The 21,018-nt window shown below is 37.2% G+C and overlaps 1 protein-coding gene across 1 annotated transcript in view; it reads left to right on the forward strand.

The window, feature by feature from the left end:
• Nucleotides 1-3,550: 3,550 nt before the first annotated feature.
• HSPA4L (heat shock protein family A (Hsp70) member 4 like) overlaps nucleotides 3,551-21,018 on the forward strand; it is a 62,148-nt gene continuing 44,680 nt past the window's right edge. The window contains exons 1-4 of the mRNA XM_017542750.2: nucleotides 3,551-3,897; nucleotides 15,349-15,406; nucleotides 17,042-17,182; nucleotides 19,581-19,703. Of these exons, the coding sequence (XP_017398239.1) occupies nucleotides 3,791-3,897; nucleotides 15,349-15,406; nucleotides 17,042-17,182; nucleotides 19,581-19,703 (429 nt within the window). The 5' untranslated portion in view covers nucleotides 3,551-3,790. The remainder of the gene's footprint in view (nucleotides 3,898-15,348; nucleotides 15,407-17,041; nucleotides 17,183-19,580; nucleotides 19,704-21,018) is intronic.

The raw sequence follows: 21,018 nt of genomic DNA on the forward strand, positions 1-21,018 counted from the left end.
CATGCTTCTTAATTCTCTTGGTCATGAGACAACGAACTTGGATAACACCTTAGACAACAAGACCAGTGACCACTGACTTTCATTTTTATCCCTGTTGTCTACTCTCCAACTTCAATTCTTTGAAAATTCTAGTAGGAATGTAGCTAAAATGGTATATAGAAGGAAATTTATGGCTTCAAGTGTATGTATTACAAAACAAAAAACTGAAAATGAACTAGAAAAAGAAGAAACAAAAATATAGAGTGAAACAAACAGCAGATGGAACAGAAAACAAAGAAATAAGGTGAGCAAGAAAAACAAAAGCTGAATGTTTTAACAAACCATACTGACAGGAACCAAGAAAAGGAAGAGATAAAAATAAACAATATTAAGAATGAAAAAGATGTACATATTACTGAAGAGATTTTTTTAAGTGAATAATCAGATTTGTGCCAACAAACTTGAAAACCTAGATGAAATGGTAAATTTTCAAAAAAAATATAAATAACCAATAATGATTCAAGAATAGAAAATATAGACCATAACCACTAAAGAAATTTAATCATTCATCATAAACCTCATAAACTTTAGGCTAAGATGGTTTACAGGCTTTCTTTTCTTTGAGAAGGAGTTTTGCTCATGTTGCCTCTCAAGTAGCTAGGATTACAGGCATGTGCCACCACACCCGGCTAATTTTGTATTTTTAGTAGAGATAGGGTTTCTCCATGTTGGTCAGGCTGGTCTCAAACTCCAGACCTCAGGTGATCTGTCGTCTTTGCCCTCCCAAACTGCCGGGATTACAGGCTTGAGCCATTGCCCCTTGGCCCATTTACAGACTTTTCTTACCAAAACTATTAGAAAGGAACAAAAAAGAGGCAACCCTTTTGGCTGCTTCTATAAGGCTATAATCTTGATGCCAATAAAAACAGTAAAGAAAGAAAAATTAAAGGCCAGTTTCATTTATGAATATAGATGTAAATACCCTACATAAAATAAGCCAAAACAATCAGAACCATCATGGCCTTTCTGGTTTATCCCAGGGATACAAGGATGTTAAAAAACTCTAGTAACATTATTCATTGCATTAACAAATTAAAGAGCAACAAAAAGGTCATTAGATGATGGTTAACATTTAAGTTTCAGTATCCACTTATGAGAAAATCTCTTAGCAAAGTAGGAATAGAAGATAATTTTGTTAACTTTCTCACATCATAAACACAAAGGTATTTAATGTTAGGGACAAGACAAGGATGCTTACCACCACTGTTTATTTTCAAAATTTTACTAGAGCACTCAAGCAACATAATCCAGACAAAACAATAGGAAATAAAAATGAAGAAATTCATTATTTCCCAGGTCATATGGTTCTATACACAGAAAATCCAAGAAACTCTGCAAATACTAGAATTTATAAGAGAATTCAGCAAGGTTGCTGGATACATGACCAACATACATAAATCAGTATCATTTTTATATTGTAACAACAGCTAAACATAGCTAGCATTTATTGATCATTTGATGCCAGGTACTGATGTTATGCTTACATTATTTAATCATAAAAACAGCCCAGTAGGCATATTTGTCCTCATTTTAACAGACTGAACCTGCGGATTGAAGAGTTAACTTGTCAAAGGTTCTAACAGATGGCAAAGTAGGCAAGCCTGGTACTACAACCCAAATCTATGTGACCCCCAAAGCCAGTCATGGTTTTAACCACTAGGTACTCTCTCGTCCTCCCAGTAATTGTAAGGAACGTGATGATAACACCACTTTGCTCCTGGCCTCAACCTTCTTTTGACTTTGATATTTTAAGCGGTATTTTTAATAGAAAAAAATTCTTACACCCTCAAGTTATATGGACAACATGAATAAACTAATGGAATTAGATAAATTCATTGTACTAGGAGCGTTTCAGGATATTCTGGAATAAATCTAGACAGCTGTGGCCCCAAAATGGCGATGTCAGAAGAGGCGTCTGAGATGAACTGGTGGAAGCCACAGGCGCCCAGCAGGACCGGGACCCAGGGTTCAGTGCGGGGTGGGGGGGTGTGGGATGTGGCAGCGCCCAATCACTGTTCTGCTTACGCGCTGCGGTGTCTCAGAGGGCGGCTTCTCCCAGGTGGTCAACGTCTCCTGAGTGCTCATGAAGGGAAGAGGGGCCTGATTGATTCTTCAATGTAGAGACCAGAACGCAAGCAATACTGGACAATCCAGTTGCCTCAGTATTGCCTTTGAAAATGGATTTCACGTTCATCCTAACAGCGGCAGGAGCTATAGCCACCCTTGCTGCTGCTGCTGCTGTAGCAGCATTATTAATACTAAAAAATCTAAGTTACTTAAAGAAGTGGACAACGAGGGATAATCAGAATACTAAAGCATCTGGTAAAAACAAAACAAAGCGTAACAAAAAACCCACGCCTATTTTCAAGATGGAACAGGAAACACACGAAGAATTGGATGAGAAGGAACAGAGACCAGAGGAAGAGGACGAGGAGGACCAAGGAACAGAGCAAGGACTGGGAGAGAAGGAACAGGGTACACACATAAAAGTGCACGAAAAGGAACAGGGCAGCCAAACTTCGTAAGTGTATCATAAAACTTGGTTAATTACAGACAGGCAACAGATGTCGATCAAACGAAGAGGGAGGGCACTGGACCACACTGGGCTTTTTGAGGACCACAGGCCAGCGGCTGAAGGCTGGAGCACAGACTTGGCTGGTGTGAGTGGCACAGACTTAAGTTCACTTTCCTGTAAAACTTGTTTCCAGAGGCAAGGGTCAGTAGCAGGGCCAGCATCTTTTAGAATGGCGCGAGGAAAGGTACGTGGAAGGAAAGTTGTCAGTGTGATCTTGTTTCTTGACATAAGTTTGACTTTTGGTATTTCAAAACCTCATAAGAAAAAAAAGAAAAAAGCCTAGAATGTGCTCATTCTGCTTTCGCACCAGAGGCTGGCCCGGGCTCGGCTGCGCCCCCGGGGCGGGGCGGGGCGGCGGGCGCCGCACAATGGGCGCCACCTCACAGAGCCGGTCGCGGCGGGCCTCGAGCCACAGGGCGGAGCGCGCCGGGCAGCACATGGGCCTCTAGGGGCGGCGAGGCCTGCGAGTGGGTGCCGGGCTGCGGGCGGGCCCTTCTGAGGGTAGGGGGTGAGCGGGCGGCGTCCGCCAGCCTGGGCTGCATCCTGCCGCCGTGACAAGCACGCCTCCGGTTGCCAAAACAACCCAAAAGGGTGCCTCAAAACACATTTGCAAACCGCCGGGCCGGCCGGCAGCCTGCCTCTCACCTAGCACAACCGCCCGACGTCCTGATGCCACGCGAGGGCACGCAAACCCACGCTGCCTCCCCTCCTCCTTTCCTGGATCCTCCCCGCCCCGCCTTCCCCATTCTCCCGCCCGGAGGTGGCTCAGCAGCCTCCATTTTCCAGATCTTTCTCGAACCCGCAGCTACTCAGGCAGCCGTTGCCCGAGTGCTGACGGAAGCGGCCGAAGTCCGGGCCGCGAGCAGGCTCGGACGCGGAGCGGAGGCTCGCGCGCCTCCCCGGCGGCGGAGCGCGCAGGCGCAGGTCCCAGTAACTGCCGGTCGGAGGCGGCCGAACCGCAGTAGGGAGAGAGCCGGGGGGCGGGACGCTGCGCAGCGGCCTCTGCTCTTTCCGCGGCTTTCCGACTCCCTGTCCTAGATTTTCCGCTTCGCGGCTTGGGGTCACCTCTGGTTTGCTTCTCGTAGGAGTCGCAATCCCAGCAGGAATAGCTCAGAAGAGGACGCTGTTCCCGTACCGAAGGGTTCGGCACCAGCAGCCCGACCATCGCGCGGCGGGATGTCTGTGGTTGGCATTGACCTCGGCTTTCTCAACTGCTACATCGCTGTTGCGAGGAGTGGCGGCATCGAGACCATCGCCAATGAGTACAGTGACAGGTGTACCCCGTAAGTGCTTCTGCTGAGCATCACGTCAACCCTAAGAAACGGTTTTCCATCCCGCCCTTAGGTTTGTCCTGTCTGCTGGCTTCCTCGAATTTTCCCCTCATGTGCCCCGAACCCCGAGATGACAGGTGCAGCCAGTCAACCGCGGTCCCTAGAGACCGCCGGGTGGCGGTCGGACCTCCTCGCCCCGCAAAGCTGCTTTTCCTTCAAGGACGAGGGACAACACTAGTTTGCGCAGCTTTCTTTTCTGTACCCACACACGCCCCTTGCCTCTTCGCGCCGCTGACCCCCGACGCCTCTTTTGCTTGCGAGAGAGGGGTTGCTATGGAACAGCCCTGGCGTCCTGAACATCGAGAAAGATCTGCGGTTGCCTCTAATAAGGTTTGCGTGGGATTATCGGCCGCGGGCAAGCAGCCCCGCGAGAGTTCTTCATCCTGCCCTCCCACCTTTCCCCGTCCCTCTGGTGACAGACAGCTTTCTCTCACAAAAGTCAAAAGCCAGCTTAGGCTGCACACGTCGGAGATGAATTGCAGGTTCATCTGGCCCCGAAAGCCTTTTTGTTTTTCTTTCCGAAGGGTGCTCAGTGAGGCATGTTGGGGTTTTACAAAACCTAGTGTCCTTGAGAACTGGAGGTAATGGAGCGGGTTTCCAGGGCCAGTTCAATGGTGCATTGATAGGGAGAGTCTCGGGTGGAAGTCACTGGCCTGTGCATTGGTAACTACGTCAGTTGCTGGAATGCGGCGGGGTTGGGTCTGACCGAACGGGTGTTTCTGCAGAGTGAATGGTTGGAGTCGAGGGCAGCTGTCCCGTATAAACATGATTGTGGAGTGATTCTATTACGAACACTTGATGAAAGGCTTAGGCAGAGCGGCGTTATGTCATGGAAACATGTTTCCACATGTTCCGTTGTTTCTCTGGTCTGGGAAGTTTGTTGCAAAGAATATAATTAATTCTAAAATATGAAAAACTAGCTGCTGCTTATAGGCTGCTGTTACTGGTAATTTTGTGAGGAAACCAACTGTATAAAAACTATATTACTTTTTACAGGAAGGTAATTAGGCATATTACTATGGCTGTTCTGAATGGTCCAAAATATAATACCTCAACTGTACTAAAACAAGATCAGTGTCCAGTAGTCTTTAAATAAATGCCTCATTTACTCTTCTTCTATGGACAGCTTTAAAATATAGCAAAGATGTTGAATAGTAGCTCACTTGAAGCAGTCTATGCATTGATTTCTTACAAAGAAAATTCTAGGTTTAAAACCATTTTTTTTCTAGATATACCCATTTCTTGTATTGAAATTTTAAACGTTTTGGACGTTTATATTTTCAATATCTGGGCATAGGTAAGGTAATCCTCAATACTGTTTAAACTCTTCCACCTTTACAACTTCTGCTGGTTTTTATGCACAGTGGGAGGCCGAAACAGTAACTGAAGTCGATGAATTCGTCTCTATAAGGTTTTGTATTAAGCCACAAGAAATACTGGCTTTTGTCAGAAAAGGAACAGAAATTCCACTCTCCATCTTCAGCAGAGTAGGGGTTAAGGAGCAATCTTTGGCTTCAGTGACTCAAACTATAAACCTATAGAGAAAAAACTGAGAGGTAGGGTGGACATTCTTTTAGTCCTTACCATATTCTAAAAGATCAGAAACCAGAACAATAAGATAGAGCTACATTTTTAGGCTGAGAAATCTCTGTAGTAGTGAGTGAGCCTGTGACTCTTGAAAGAACGTGGCCGGCCAGACTTAGTTCTTTTAAAAGTGGGCTTCTAGAATCTTCTAGAAGTCTCTTTGTTAATGTACTTAGGCATATTGGCTGATTCTGTGTGGCTGAGAGGTAATGTGATATTTCTGATTTGTGTGCTACAAAGCCAATAGTAGTATCCAGATTTAATGAGCCTAATCTAAACTAGAAAGTTCTTAAAGTGAAAGGATATTCTCACTTAGCTTGCATCAGCAACTCTTCTCTACATGGCTGGGCACTGTCATTTACCTCAGAAGTGTATCTCTTGTTGTTTCTCAACAAAAGTACTCCATGGTAGTCTAGTGCTCTTACACTGTGTATTACTTTGTGGGTCCAATTGTTGAGGAAAAACATAGCCTTTCCAGGCCTCAGGATAAATGTCCTGAGGCCTGGAAAGGCTATGTTGATTACCTATCATAATTAGACAACCTTTAACTTTTCTAATACACCGCAGTATTTAATAACACACATAAACTAGCTTTGCAAATAAAATGTTCTTCATATTGTAATTGCTTACATCAAGGTAGTATGACATATTTCTAAGATGTGAATACATTATAAAAGGATCCCATGAAAAGAGGAAAGAAATGTTCAATTTAGTTGGTTTCAGCATCCATACATACATTTTGACATTTGTTTCATTAACATATTTGATTACTTATGGGTGGGAAGATTCCATAAAAACCTAGGATGACGGTTTAATGAAAAAGAACCAAGTTTTGGCCTACAATTAACGGGATGAAAGGCAAGTAATTTCTCCTATTCATTCAGATTCATCTTCTGTAAAGTTGTAATCTTTGTACTAGCCTCTCATCTCCTGCATAAGTTGAAAAGGGAGAGAGAAATTAACATGCATAAATAGAAGAGACAAAATAATTTTTCTGAACATTTTCTTACTTAAAAATTATTACATAGGCCGGGCGCGGTGGCTCAAGCCTGTAATCCCAGCACTTTGGAGGCAGAGGCGGGTGGATCACGAGGTCAAGGGATCGAGACCATCCTGGTCAACACGGTGAAACCCCATCTCTACTAAAAATACAAAAAATTAGCCGGGCATGGTGGCGTGTGCCTGTAATCCCAGCTACTCAGGAGGCTGAGGCAGGAGAATTGCCTGAACCCAGGAGGCGGAGGTTGCGGTGAGCCGAGATCGCACCATTGCACTCCAGCCTGGGTAACAAGAGCGAAACTCCGTCTCAAAAAAAAAAAAAAAAAATTATTACATAATAATGTATGCACATTATAAAAATACTGGCACATTAAAAGATGAAATTAAAAATTGTTGTAATTCCTCAAGATGGTTTTCTGTGTGTGTTTTCAAAGGGAAGGGGGAATACATTATGTTTAGTAAACTGTTTCTTTCTGTTTTTTTTAAGATGGAGTCTTGCTCTTTTCGCCCAGGCTGGAGTTCAGTGGTGTGATTTCGGCTCACTGCAACCTCCGCTTCCTGGGTTCAAGCAATTCTCGTGCCTCAACCTCCCAAGTAGCTGGGACTACAAGCACCCACCACTATACCCGGCCAATTGTTGTATTTTTAGTAGAGACAGGATTTCACCATGTTGTCCAGGCTAGTCTCGAACTCCTGACCTTAGGTGATCAGCCCGCCTCAGCCTCCCAAAGTGCTGGGATTACAGACGTGAGCCACCGCATGCCTGGCCTGTTTAGTAACCTTTTTCTATGTAAAGCAAGCATATTTCTATACTATCAGTTTCAGTGTTTATATAATCATGATCATTTAAACCATACCCTATTAGATATTTAGGTTGTTTATGATACTTTGTAAACAGTGTTTCAATAAGTACCTTTGTAATTAAATTTTTGATCCTTCAAGTAAATTCCTAGAAGTAGAGTTACTGAGTGTGCATATTTTTAAAGGCCAGGTACATGTCTGTATTGTTCACTTAAGTATGGATGTAGGGATTAGAATTTCCATCCCAGGCTTAAGTATACCAAGGGGATTAGTTTCACACATGGGGAAAAAATGATAGCCAAGAATCCTCATTAAATATCAAATTAAAGCATGTGGTCAACTGTAACTGTTCATAATAGTGATTACTGTATGCCAAGCAAGCATTGTCATACATATCACAATTGTATGAGTTTGATCATACTAGATACATATCACAATTGTATGAATTTGATCACACTAGCTATCTTTTTTTCCTAAAGAAGTCTAAAGCACAGTTAAATAACTTGGCCAAGAATTAGTAAAACCATGAATTGGATTCTGTTTCAGGCCTCTCTGACCCTAGAACCCAAATGTCTTTCCAGTATCCATTGTTGTAAGGATGGCATATGCATAACTAGGTTAATGATGAAAGGGACAAATTAATTACCTGGTTGAGCAGTTATTGTACAGGAAAGCATCTTTGCTCTACCGTCAATAAATGTAAAATTTTAGCTAGTTTCTAAGAAATACTACCTTGTTTTAAAACGTTTTAAAATAATTGTTAAAAAATGTTTTACACAGGGTCTTGTTCTGTCACTCAGACTGGAATGCAGTGGTACAATCATAGCTCATTGCAGCCTTGAGTTCCTGGGCTCAAAAGATCCTCCCACCTCAGCTTCCCAAGTAGCTGGGAATACAGGTGCATGCCACTGTGCCTCACTAATTTTATTTTTTTCCAGTAAAGACAAGGTCTTGCCATATTGCCTAGGCCAGTCTCTAACTCCCGGCCTGAAGCCATCCTCTTGTCTTGGCTTCCCAAAGTGCTGGGACTATAGGTGTGAACCAACGTGCCTAGCCAGTAATTCTTTTTGAGTTATGTTAAGTACGTGTAAAAATCTTACTTTGTTTTTAAAATTCATAAAAAATATATACACAACAAATATTAGTGTAAACATGCAGAAAAAGTAGTGTGGAAGACAGTAAACTTAATAATGGTTAGATATTTCTTGGAGGTAGAATTATGGAGGAGGTGCTTTTAATTTATTGTCTGTAATGAATACTTCATAATAGGTAATATGGATTTTCTTTAAATGAAACTATTCCAAAATTTTTGTTAGGTATGTTGTTTTATCATCAAAATTTTGTATGATTCTTCAATACTCAGTTCTGTAGTTTTCTATATTATTTTTTTCCTATTTCTTTACAAGTGTATGAATAATCTGGAAATATGAGAAAATACTGTTTAAACACTATGTTTCAGATGAGTGAGATACCCTCTTAAATGCATGAAAGTAGAAATCCCTTACTTTGGTGTATTAAAAACAACAGCACATGGAAAATGCTCCAAGGGTTAACTGACTATAATAGATGGCCATTTTCTGATGACGGCAGTTTGGAATGAAGAGGAGGCTTTCACCTTTTTTTTGTTAAATATTCTTTTTACTACATGAGTTGGTTTTATATGTTTTACTGTTTGAGCATATATTTTATTTAAAATATTTTAAATGCTGAAGAATTACACAAAGTAAGTGTCCCTCTTCACCCCTTCCTAACCACGTCCTAAAGTTTATGTTTCTAGCTATAATAAGATATGATTGTATGTACGTAACAGATTTTTAAAAAATTATAAAACAACATTGATAACAAAAGCAGAATGTACAAAATTTGCAAATTGCTTTCTTTTCACCTTGAAATATTGTGGACATCGTCTCAAACTATAGCTCTAATTTATCTCATTCTTTTTGCTAGCTGTATAGTATCCCATTGATAGATTGATTGTTACAGACATTTCAAGTTAATATTTTGCTAGTGACATAAAAATTCAGTGAACACCTTTGCTTTTTAAATCAAATTTGCTGAGATGAGTGAAAAGTCAGGTGATTTATATTAGTTCAGAATGTTTACCATTGAACTGACTTACTTAAGCACTGAAGAGAAAGGTTTAACATACCACTGATAGTCTTTTAATATGTGGTCATTACAAATTAGTGAGTATAGTTGTGTTCTGATAAAACGTTATTTACAAAAATAGGTTGCCGGTGGTGGTAGTTTGCAAACTTCTAAGCAATTATAATCAAAAGAATTTTAACATTGTTATGCATTGATATTTGTGTTTGAACCAAGTGAATTGTAGGTAATATGAGTTTTTCAAATAATATAGCTAATAAATTTAATAGATATATCAAATTTAATGTAGTTAGTATACCTAATCAGCTTTTAAAATATTGTGCGTGGCTTCTACTAATGGCTTCAAGCTAATTTATTTATGAATTACATTTACTAAGCGTTTGAAAACTCTAAAATTATTATTGTTTATATGTTGTTAAGTGTTTAATTCTTTGTCCATAATGAAAAGTTGAAAGCTTTGTTATTACTAAATCATATGTGTGTGGGAGTCTTATATTTTTAAGTAGCAAGCTAGAAAGAAAATTTCAACAGTGAGTTTTTTTGAGAACATTCTTTCCCCTTCCCCTTCTAGGACAATGCTTTTTCCAAATAATTTGAAAAACAACATCCAGATGTTTTCTTTACTACAGAACTTTTTAGATCCCTTAATTTGTTCATAAGCCTTGAAATTCTCCAAGAAAGGGATGCTTTTCCCAAGCTTATTGGAACATCTGAGGAAATATGTTTCATAGAACACTATTTGGGAAATGATAGCCTAGGGGAGAGGTTCTCAACTAGAGGTGGTTTTGCCTCTGAATGGATAACTGACAGAATCTGAGATATTTGGAGGTATGTCACAACTAAGGTTGAAAGAGAGAGTTGGAGGCTAGGAATACTCCTAATAGCATACAGTGCACGCAGTACAGCCCCAGTGTCCCAACGAAGAATTATCTGAGCCAAGATGTCAGCATTGCCAAGGTAGAGAAATCCTGCTCTATAGACACTGGCAAGGATAATTGAAACTAGTTGCTCAGCCCTTGATCTAAACCTATGGATTACAGTGATATCAGAGGCTAAAGATAGTAACTGTGATTTTATGGAACTAGCAAGGGGAAGAAGGGGGCTGTTTTTAAAGCTTAAAGAGTGAGGATTGAATCCTTAATGGAGATTGATAAGGAGCAAACAAATACAGAGTGCTGAGCTCTTAGGCAACAAATCTTTTCTGGTAGTATGTATTTTCTCCAACATAATTATTCTTGGCCTTATAAAAACAAGCTTTATGAGAGAGGAAGAAAATTCTAAATTTTAAGGGGAAAATACAAATACAGCTTTCTTAAAGTAACATCTTGTCATCAATTTTTATTCCCCTCTCCTACTAAAATGAACATAGGATATTAGAAATCTTTTTTGTTTAGAATATTGTGGTGTTTTCTGATAATGTGAGATTACCACACAATAGCAAGAGCAGGTGGGTATTACAGATTTAAGCTGCTTTGAAAACCCTCCTTTTTTTTAGCCATAAAATGACATTTCTAAATACAGTCGTTGAAATAATACAAAGTATAATGTAGGTTATTCTGTATACCCTTGGATAAACTGTATCTTTTTCTGTGAAAACTCTTGCATCAGCCTAAGCTGTGTTATAATGTGTCTAGTTCCCTTGTTGTAACTAATGTAAAAGTATTGAGAGCAAATAGGTGTTTAATTTATTTGGATTTTTCTGAAAGCACTTGGCAGGTATTTTTTTTATTTAATGGTTGTAACATCCTGGAATCTTTTTGAAAGAAAATCGAAGGAGTTTGAAGAAGTGCCTTTTTGAAGTGGGATTTCTATGTGTTTGAAACTGGGTGTTTCCAAACCTGGTTAAATGACAGATTTTTTCACTTTACAAGTTGCCTTCTTTTAACTTCAGAGAATGTCTGATAATGGTAACTGTTTAGCCTTTGTGAAGTGATATATGTATGAAACATATTCCAAGGAACCTAGTGCTTAATGATAGTTGAACCTGAATCTTGTTTGGCTCTACTGTTCCAACAAAAATTAAACTTTTGAGAATCAACCTATGAATAATATCTTCAGTGTAGTCAAAGTGATGATAGCCTACTATTGAAAAATTAGAAGTATTTGGAAGTGTGTCCAAATAATGGAGTTGGGAGCAAGATGGGATATAAGGTAGGCTGAGAAATGGCAAACCTGTGATTTCTCTAATATATGAGTTTTAGGATGGCATGCCAACGATCCACACATTACCATATTGGATATGTAAATTTTTACTCTGGCAGAGAATATGTTGAATCAGGGAGTTATTTATAAGAGTTGTGAAGATGTCATTTAAGCCACACGATTCCTGCGATACCCTTATTTTCCTGTTTTTCACCAAATCACAACTAAAGAACTGTAACTTCCATTTCCTCTTTAATCTGACCATCACTTTTAACATTTCAGTTCTAAATATGTATTTGCTTGGACACCTCAAAGATACCTCAAACTAACATGTTCAAAATAGAGTTTGTGACTGTCCTATCCTCAAACCTATCTTAAAACATTTTCTGTCTTATTGAGTGCCATCATCATTGACCCTCTTATGCAAACTAGAAACAGAGATTATTCTTGTCTCTTGCCTCTTCCTACTGCTTTAATAGAGCCAGGTACAGTGGCTCACACCTGTAATCCCAGTACTTTGTGAGTCCAACCAGGGCAGGTGGATCACTTGAGCCTAGGAGTTTGAGACTAGCCTGGGCAACATGGTGAAACCCCATCTCTACGAAGAATTTTAAAGATTAGCCAATAGTCCCAGCTGCTGAGGAGGCTAAGATAGGAGGATCGCTTGAGTCCTGCAGGTCAAGGCTGCAGTGAGCCAAGATCTGGCCACTGCACTCCAGTATGGGTGACAAAGCAAGACCCTGTCTTTAAAAAAAAAAAAAATTCTAATATTTATATTAAAAAGGCAAAATGAAGCAAGTGAGACTAATTTTACTGTTTAATTCAGCATATTTAAAATTTTATCTCAATGTATAATCAGTACTTTTAAATTGAAGTATTGCATTTTTTTGGTATTAAATTTTCAGAATCTAGAGCACAGAGGTCCAACCATTTGGCTTCCCTGAGCCCCATAGAAAGAATTGTCTTGGGCCACACATAAAATACACTTAACGCTAAAGATAACTGATGTGTTGGAGAAAAGGTCTATGCAAAATTTTTGTGATATCTGCCATCACAGACAAGCAAAAACGTCCTTGCATTCAAAGGTTTGGAAACCCATAATCTAGAGTTAATTTTATACTTTATATAAGCACATGTTAATTCAGACTAGCCACATTTCATGTGCATAATAACCGCATATGGCTGGTGGCTAGTGGCTACTCTATGGGATGGTAAAGATCTAGTGTATCACCCAGTCCTTTGAGTTTCCTCCTAAATAACTCTGTTTTCTTCTTGTCTCAGCTGTCACCATCCGAATATAAATTACTGGTAACTTTTTGCTCTCCTCTCATCAGTTAACACTGTAGTCAATATGAACTCCAACAAACTCTTTACCACTTCTATGCTATCATCATTTATTCTTCCTTAAAATCTTATTTCCTCAGGTAAGCCTTTCCTGACCCTCTTCCTCTAGGTTAATTCCTGCTGTTAAAAACTATTATAGCACCGTGCTCACCTGCCGTTGTATGTTGTAGCACATAGTTTATTTTGTATGAGTCTATAGCATTGTGAGATTCAAGAGAGCCAAAACCATATCTTTTTTCTTTATTATATTCTTAGCAACTAACAGTGTGCCAGGCATATAGTAATTATTAACAAATATCTGTTAAATTGACTAAATGAACTTTTTAACTGTTTGCTTTCCCTGAAAACCCAGTAGTCCCCAGCAGAGTGTTTTGTTCAGCTTTTGGAACGCACTGCTCTGGAATATTGCCTCTCCAGTTTGTATTATATATTAGTATGCAGGGTCTTCTCCATTATTCAGAAACCTTTAATGAATCCTCATTACCTACTCAATAAATTTTAAGATTCAAATCTGGCACCTGAGACCCTATATAATCTGGCCTTGATACTGTCTTATCAAATTATCCTATGAAACTAGTCAAGTTGTATTCTTTTTGTTTTCACCCTGGCTGAGTCCAAATTATATTCTTCTAGTCCTCAAATAAGCATTACTCTTAGGAGCCATCATTTCACTCATTAAGTACCTTTTTTATGTCCTAGAAAAAGATCTAGGCTAGAATATCTAGGCTAGTGCTCTCCAGTAGAACTTTCTCTTGTGTGTTTGTTCTGTGTATATTCATTTGTCTGTATATCTGCCAGCTACATGTGGCTATTAAGCACCTGAAATGTGACTAGTCCTGAGAAACCGAATATTCTAGTTAATTTAAATTGTACTAGCCTCACATGGCTAGGGGCTGCCTACTAGATACTGCAGATCAAGGAAGTGATATGTGTTACCTTCTTCTCATGGAATTCACTTTCTGGCTTCTGGTATGGAAATACAGTCACTAAATGAATTGTATCAGATGATGATACATACTATGGAGAAAAATAAAATTGAGTAAACAGTATGAGGTATGTGTTGAGGAGGAGCAGGAATGTTGTTTTTATAGGATGGTGAGGATAGATATTTCCAATAAGCTGACATTTGAGCAGAGAACCGAAAGAAGTAAGAGCACCAGCCATACGGATGTATTTTCTGAACACTTCAAAAAGAAAGAACAGCATTAACAAAGGCCTTGAAGCAAAAGGGTGCTTGGCATATTCTAGAAATAGCAAGGAGACCAGTGTGCCTAGATTGAATTTGCAGGGTAGAACAGCCAAGGACCGGACCATGAAGGGCTTTATTAACTGTTATGGGACCCAAGCTTTTACTTTGTGAGATAGGGCACCAGTGGAGGATTATTTCATGATCAGAGAGCATCAGAGTTTCATGATCTTAGTTTTTAAGTGGATTACTTTGGCTACTATGTGGAGAACAGACTTATATACCTATATATCAGGAATGTCTTTTTCCGTAAGACAAATAGATATTAAATGTTTTCTCTCCTTTCAAGTCTTAATTCAAGAAATTGCCTGTGTTATCTAGAAGTGATTATTCTCTTCTTTGCTACTACTATTCATAATCCTATATATTCTATTGATTTTTTTTTCAATTAACTATACATTCTCCAAGGACAAGTATTGTAGCTTGTATACATGGAGTGCCTATAAAATATTTGTTGACTGAATGTAGTTTTCAGTCTTTATAACTGAAATCACAGAAACATTTTCTTGAACTATAACATGAAATGATATTTTGATGAAGATGTTATTCTGTGCTTGCTCTATATTATTATTCTATTCTATTACATTTTGATGTGGTAGTTAAAATGCAGTAATTTACATAATGTTTACTATATGCCAATTATTGTTCAAAGCATTTACCTCTATCCATTCTCTTAATTCTCACACAACTGTATGAGCAGATATTATCACTGTCTTCCAGACAAGAAGCCAAAGCACATAATGGTTATGTAATTTCCAGAAAATTAAGTGGCAAATCCAAGATTTGAATTTAAGCAGCCTGTTAATTGACTAAGTGATCTTACTGTTTAACTTCCCTGAAAATCCATTGGTTGACACAGTTGGGTTTTCTTTTAATGGGTCATAGATCAATATAATTTAAACATCAATTTTGGAGATTAATATTGTATTGCCAACTATTAGGACATTTGTTTAAAGTGTAACATTTAAAACAAACAAACAAATAAAATGTAATATTTATTTTGACCACCATTTTATTATATAGAGAAGCTTTAAAATAAATTTTTTATTTCCATAGCCTATTTTAAAATAATGTATGGTTATATTACTCCTTTTAAATTCATTTTTGTATAACGAGAAGAAAAACAGTAGCACAATAATATAAAAGCACCTTGGAACAAACTTTTTATTTTTCTGGTTTAGGGCCTGTATATCATTGGGATCAAGAACCCGAGCCATTGGAAATGCAGCAAAGAGCCAGGTAAATTGTTAATTTGTATGTTTTGACTTACAAAAGAATTAACTGAATAACCAAGTTCCAATGTTACGTTGGTAAGAATGAATAAGAGAGTGAGGAAAATAGGAAAGGTCCTAACATCTTTGTTTTTTTTTAATTAGATATAATTTGCTTTGGGTAGTAAAATATTTCTTGAATTTTATTTTATTTTTTAATATTTTTTTAGTTGTGAAGTTAGGGTGTGCTACCATGTGACATCAGTTTTTCCCTGAATGGTCCCTCAAGTGACCATCTAGGGAATAATGAGGGATATTCTATCTGGAACATACATTTCAATGACAGGTAAGTAACATGTTTGTAAAATAGGGTGGGGGAAAAAAATGAAAGAACTAATTTCCAGAGTAACTCAACATGGCTACAACTAATTTACATAGAATTTGTTGAAGTATTTATATTTTTAGGCTTTTGAAATGCTTATGATTAGAACATTTACTTTTAACATTTCATGTTATAGATACATTTTCTTTGAACTTTGATTACTTCCATGAACCAAAAACCCTTAACAATTACTTACTGCATTTTATGTATATCTGGGTCTTATATCTCATATGCTGGCTGACCTTCTAAGTGTATCATAGATAATCAGAGTCTCTAAAAGCAACCTATAAAGTCATTTCTCCTAAGGAACTAAAGAGAACAACATAGTAATTCAGCATCCCTGTAGTTTTCATCTCATAATTGAAGATCGAGGTCTATTTTGCTTTAAAGGTCACTAGGAGTTCAGCAACTGGATCTCAGTAATATCCTGGAATTTGAGTCACATATCCTAGTTAAAGAAAAAACTGTTTTGCAAAAATGTAAGCCATTTACAAATTAAGACACTTTCACTTAGCACTATACTACATGGAAAGCATTTTAATTTACTAGCCTAGGAGTGATCCTCAGCAGTGGAAGCAAAATGCTAACTATTACATGAAGATTTTCACAAAGAATTAGATATGGATAGGAAAAGAAAAACTAGACAATAAAAAACCAATTTAAGTTAAAACACAGAAATGCAAGTGGAAATAAATAAGCAATCAAAGATACAGGTTGCATATCCCTTGTAAGAAATGCTTGGGACCAGAAGTATTCAGATTTCACATTTTTTCAAATTTTGGAATATTTGCATGATGCAGGTTGACCATCCCAAATCTTGAAATCCAAAATGCTCCAAAATCTGAAAGTTTTTAAGTGCCAACATGATCCGCAAAGGAAATCCTCATTGAAGTATTTAGATTTCAGATTTTTGGATTTGGAATGCTCAACCTGTACTAATTCACTAGAGCAAAAGCACTGAGGAAAACCAAAAGATGAGTTGTAGCTATTTATTATTTAAAACTTTATAAAAGTTTGTTCTTTCTCTTCTGAAGACATTAATTTTGAATCTGACATTCCCAGAATAGGTGGAGAATTTGGGAGGCAAGTGTTAAGATGTGTACATTCACATTGTATGACTTTACCATCAGTTAGTTGGAAACCAGAAAAAATGAATGATTATGTGTAATCCTAAACTTGGATATGTAGGATAAAGGAAGTTGGTGGTTGTCAAGTATTGGGATAGTATTTTATTTTGCATTTAGTAGGTAACTGATAAATACAAGTGTTTACTGCCAACAGATAGTCACAAATGTAAGAAATACAATTCATGGCTTCAAAAAGCTTCATGGGCGGTCATTTGATGATCCCATTGTGCAAACTGAAAGGATCAGGCTTCCCTATGAACTGCAGAAGATGCCTAATGGAAGTGCAGGAGTTAAGGTAAGCTTTATATTCCCAGGATAACAAACCTATCTTCAAATAAGGGAAACCCAATATGATAATATTGCTATTTGTAGTTTGACCTTTTTCCCCTAGATACAGTACCTACACACTCATGAGAGAGTCATTTTTGTGATAATTTTAGTGAATGCCAGGAAATCTAATTTATATAATTTTTTAATTCAATTCATACTTTTACTGTCAAGGAAAAAAATGGTTATTATTTGGAGACTCAAATAAGAGAATAGTTTTTAGGGAATAAAGATGAAGGTATATAGGATTCAGAAGAATGGACCCAAAAAGTATGTTAATCGCTATAATGAGTTTAATGAGTTCTAATTTAGAAGAATCTTATAACATATTATAAATATTAAAGCATACTTTTCTACGTTTCTTCCAAGTAAGAAATGGATTCTGGATTTTTAATTTTACATTCTGACATAGTTATAGATTAGTTAACCAAAACATGTTTGTGTTTATTTTTTCAAAAGCTAGCCTCAGAACACATGGAGCTACTGTGTGGTCCAGAAATTCCATTCCTGGGCTTATATCCAAGAGAATTGAAACATATGTACACACAAAACCTTGTACATGAGTGTTCATATAAGCATTATTCATAATAGCCAAAAAGTGGAAACCATACAAGTGTCTGTCAACTGATGAGTAGGTATACAAAATGTGGTGTATCTTACCACATAGAATATTATTTGCCCATAAAAAGGAACGGAGTACTGATACGTGCTACAACATGTATCAACCTTGAAAACATGCCAGGTGAAAGAAGCCAGATACAAAAGGCCACATACTGTATGATTCCTTTTATATAGAATATCCAAAGTAGGACAAATTCATAGAAACAAAGTCAGATTAGTGGTTGCTAAGGGTTAAGGGAAGGAAAAATAGAGAATGACTGCTAATGGGTAAAGGATTTCTTTTTGGGTGAAGATGACCAGTGCACAACTTTGTGAATACACTGAGCTGTACACTTCAGAAGGACAAACTTAATGCTGTGCAAATTATCTCTTAAGCTGTTTTAGTAACTAATTTTAGACTTGATACATGTGTTATGGATGTGTACACAATTCCATTTTTAGAAGAGGGTTCTGAATAAAAGCTGGTTGATTAATTGTAGTAAGGAGACCAGAGGCTGTTAAAATAGTTGAGGAAGACACCATGAGAAGTTAAAGACCAGGAACAAATTATGAAGCCATATTTTAGGTGAAATTTTCAGGTTACTAAAGTGAGAAACTGGATGGGTTATGATAGTCACAACTGAGATAAAAAATAAAATTCAGGTATCTTTTAGATATGATAAGCTCTGGTTAATAGTTACCTAGAGCAATTTATTGTACTCCAGTTTAAGATTTGAACTACTTAATTTTATAAGTAGTTTAACTTCTTAAAGTGAAAATTAATAGATCAGGATTTGGGAATAGGCTGAGAAAAATAGAATAACGTTTTAGAAAGGCAAAACCAAAGTTCTGAGTAATAGAATTTTTATACATTCATAGTAAGTGCCTGTAAGCTAGTAGAAAGGGCTTTGAAACATCAGTCGGTCCTGTGTTGAAATGTGTCATCTTTTGAAGACTTAAGAAAATCAATGTTTAACTCCTCAAGCATGTTATCCATTTATTTTTTATACATTTATTTAAATATATTTTATTTCATTAAACTTTTAGAATGTTCTTATACTAAAGAATACTGTATGATCATGCCTCTGATAGTCAGAATAAGACTGATTCATTTTCCCTTATTTCTGTGTGCTTGATTTCTCTCTGCTCCCCTGATTTAATGGTAGTAATTTGGCATAATACTTGTTTTTTTATTTTTCTTGTAAATAGGTTTGGAAACAAATGCTTATCAATTTTAGGTCTGATTCAAAGTAAATCTTAAGTCATTAGATACACATATTTAACATACTCATATACATAAACACACTGTGCTGCTTGAAAGAGTGATGTTCTCATTTACTTTTCCCAAAACTGTATGACTGAAGCTTTCATTTTAAACCCAGGGAGAGTTCTGACTTTCAAAAGAAAGATTATTTGATATTTTCCTTTTCATTGTTTGCTGTGTCACACTTGGAAAATGAATGATAAAAAATTGTTTTTGTGGGAAGTGGGGATCTGAGAGGGTAGAGACTACACTTTTGAAAATACTCTGCTTGGTTATAATACTGTGTGTAAGGTACTGCAACCTCAGAAATGACAGGGTCACTGTTTTTTATGAGATCATGATTCTAAAATGATAGTCTTTCTGGGATAAAACTTCCTTGAGCAAGGGTGAGGAAAGGTGTCTTTTTCATATTGTATGTCTATCACATATAGAGTAGATGCTCACTAAATATTTGTTGGATAAACAAATGACTCTTAATAAATATCCCAACTTTTGGTGTTAGGTGCGGTACTTAGAAGAAGAGAGACCTTTTGCAATCGAGCAAGTTACTGGAATGCTGTTAGCCAAGCTTAAAGAGACTTCAGAAAATGCTTTGAAGAAACCAGTGGCCGACTGTGTGATTTCAGTAAGTTTTACTTCAGTAATGAATACCTTTGAATTACATTTTTCAGTGTATTGATGTAATTTTCTTCTCTTATACTTTCTGCTCTTATCCAGTAAATAACCTTAATCCATTTGACTCTCTTTTAAAAAAAAAAAAAAAAAAAAAAGCCTTATTTGCTAAAGATTAGGATTGAATTTCCAATAAAATCAATTACGATGATCAATAACTCTTGAAAAATTGTTATGTAACTAGTGACTACTGCCATCTGTTACTTATCCCTAAGTATGTTCTCAGCAATTAACTTCCCACCTGTGAGGACCTTAACATTTTATAGCAAAGGTTGAAAATTTCTAGTTGGGGATTTGAGGTTGCGTATCAGGGGAAAATAAGATTAAGGATTCTTAACAAAACATTTAAATTATTTGCCCTGTCTTATCTCTTGAGGTCCCATTAAACATAGTTAACTGGTTCTAACCTACATGTTTACTAAGTTGATGTATTCTTATTATTAAGCCTGACCACAAAAGTTCAAGCATCTCATGTCATTAGAAAAACAGAATCAGATTATGAACTTTTCAGTGAGTTTAGTAATCAATTTTTTTCATAGGCATTTGGAATTTTTAAAATGAGAGAAAAATATTAGAGCTTAATATTTTATTTTCTAGCCATTTAGTAATAGTGAATAATAGTTTACCATTGACCAGGCACTATCTATAGGCATTTTAACCCATTTAATCTCAGAAGCAACCTATGAGGTAGGGATATTGTTAACCCTAGTTTTACAGATTTAAAAAGTAAGACACTGAGATGTCAGATAACTTGCCCAATACTAACACAGCTAATATAGTGATAGAGCCAGATAGTTAATTCCCAAGCCCATACTCATAATTGTTATATTGCCACTTGAAAGGATATGTTAGAATCAAACAAATTTTAGAGATTCGTCTTAAATTCAAATCCATTTCTATTTAATTATACTTGCTTTTACTTTTGTGTCAGAAATTCATGTCAGAACAGAGTAATACAAACTTTTGACCATTATTAACTTTGTGGTTAGTGCAGGAGACCCATTGTGAGCTCCACAGGGGCAAATATTTTTTCTGTTTTGTGCTGTTTTCCTGGTAGTTAGAAAAGTACCTGGCTTGTAAGTGCTCAATAAATATTAAATGAACCATGCATTATAACTTAGAGTTTTGTCAGGAGGATAATACCGAATCAGATAAGAAGTTTACCAAGCAAAATTTAAATTCTTTTCCTGTTGCCAGTCTGTTCAATGAAATTTCTAAATTCGTAAAACAGTAAAATTAAAGGAAACTACTTATTTTTTTTTTTTTTT

The sequence above is a fragment of the Cebus imitator genome, unplaced genomic scaffold (assembly GCF_001604975.1).
Source record: "Cebus imitator isolate Cc_AM_T3 unplaced genomic scaffold, Cebus_imitator-1.0 Scaffold146, whole genome shotgun sequence".
NCBI classification, from domain to species: domain Eukaryota; kingdom Metazoa; phylum Chordata; class Mammalia; order Primates; family Cebidae; genus Cebus; species Cebus imitator.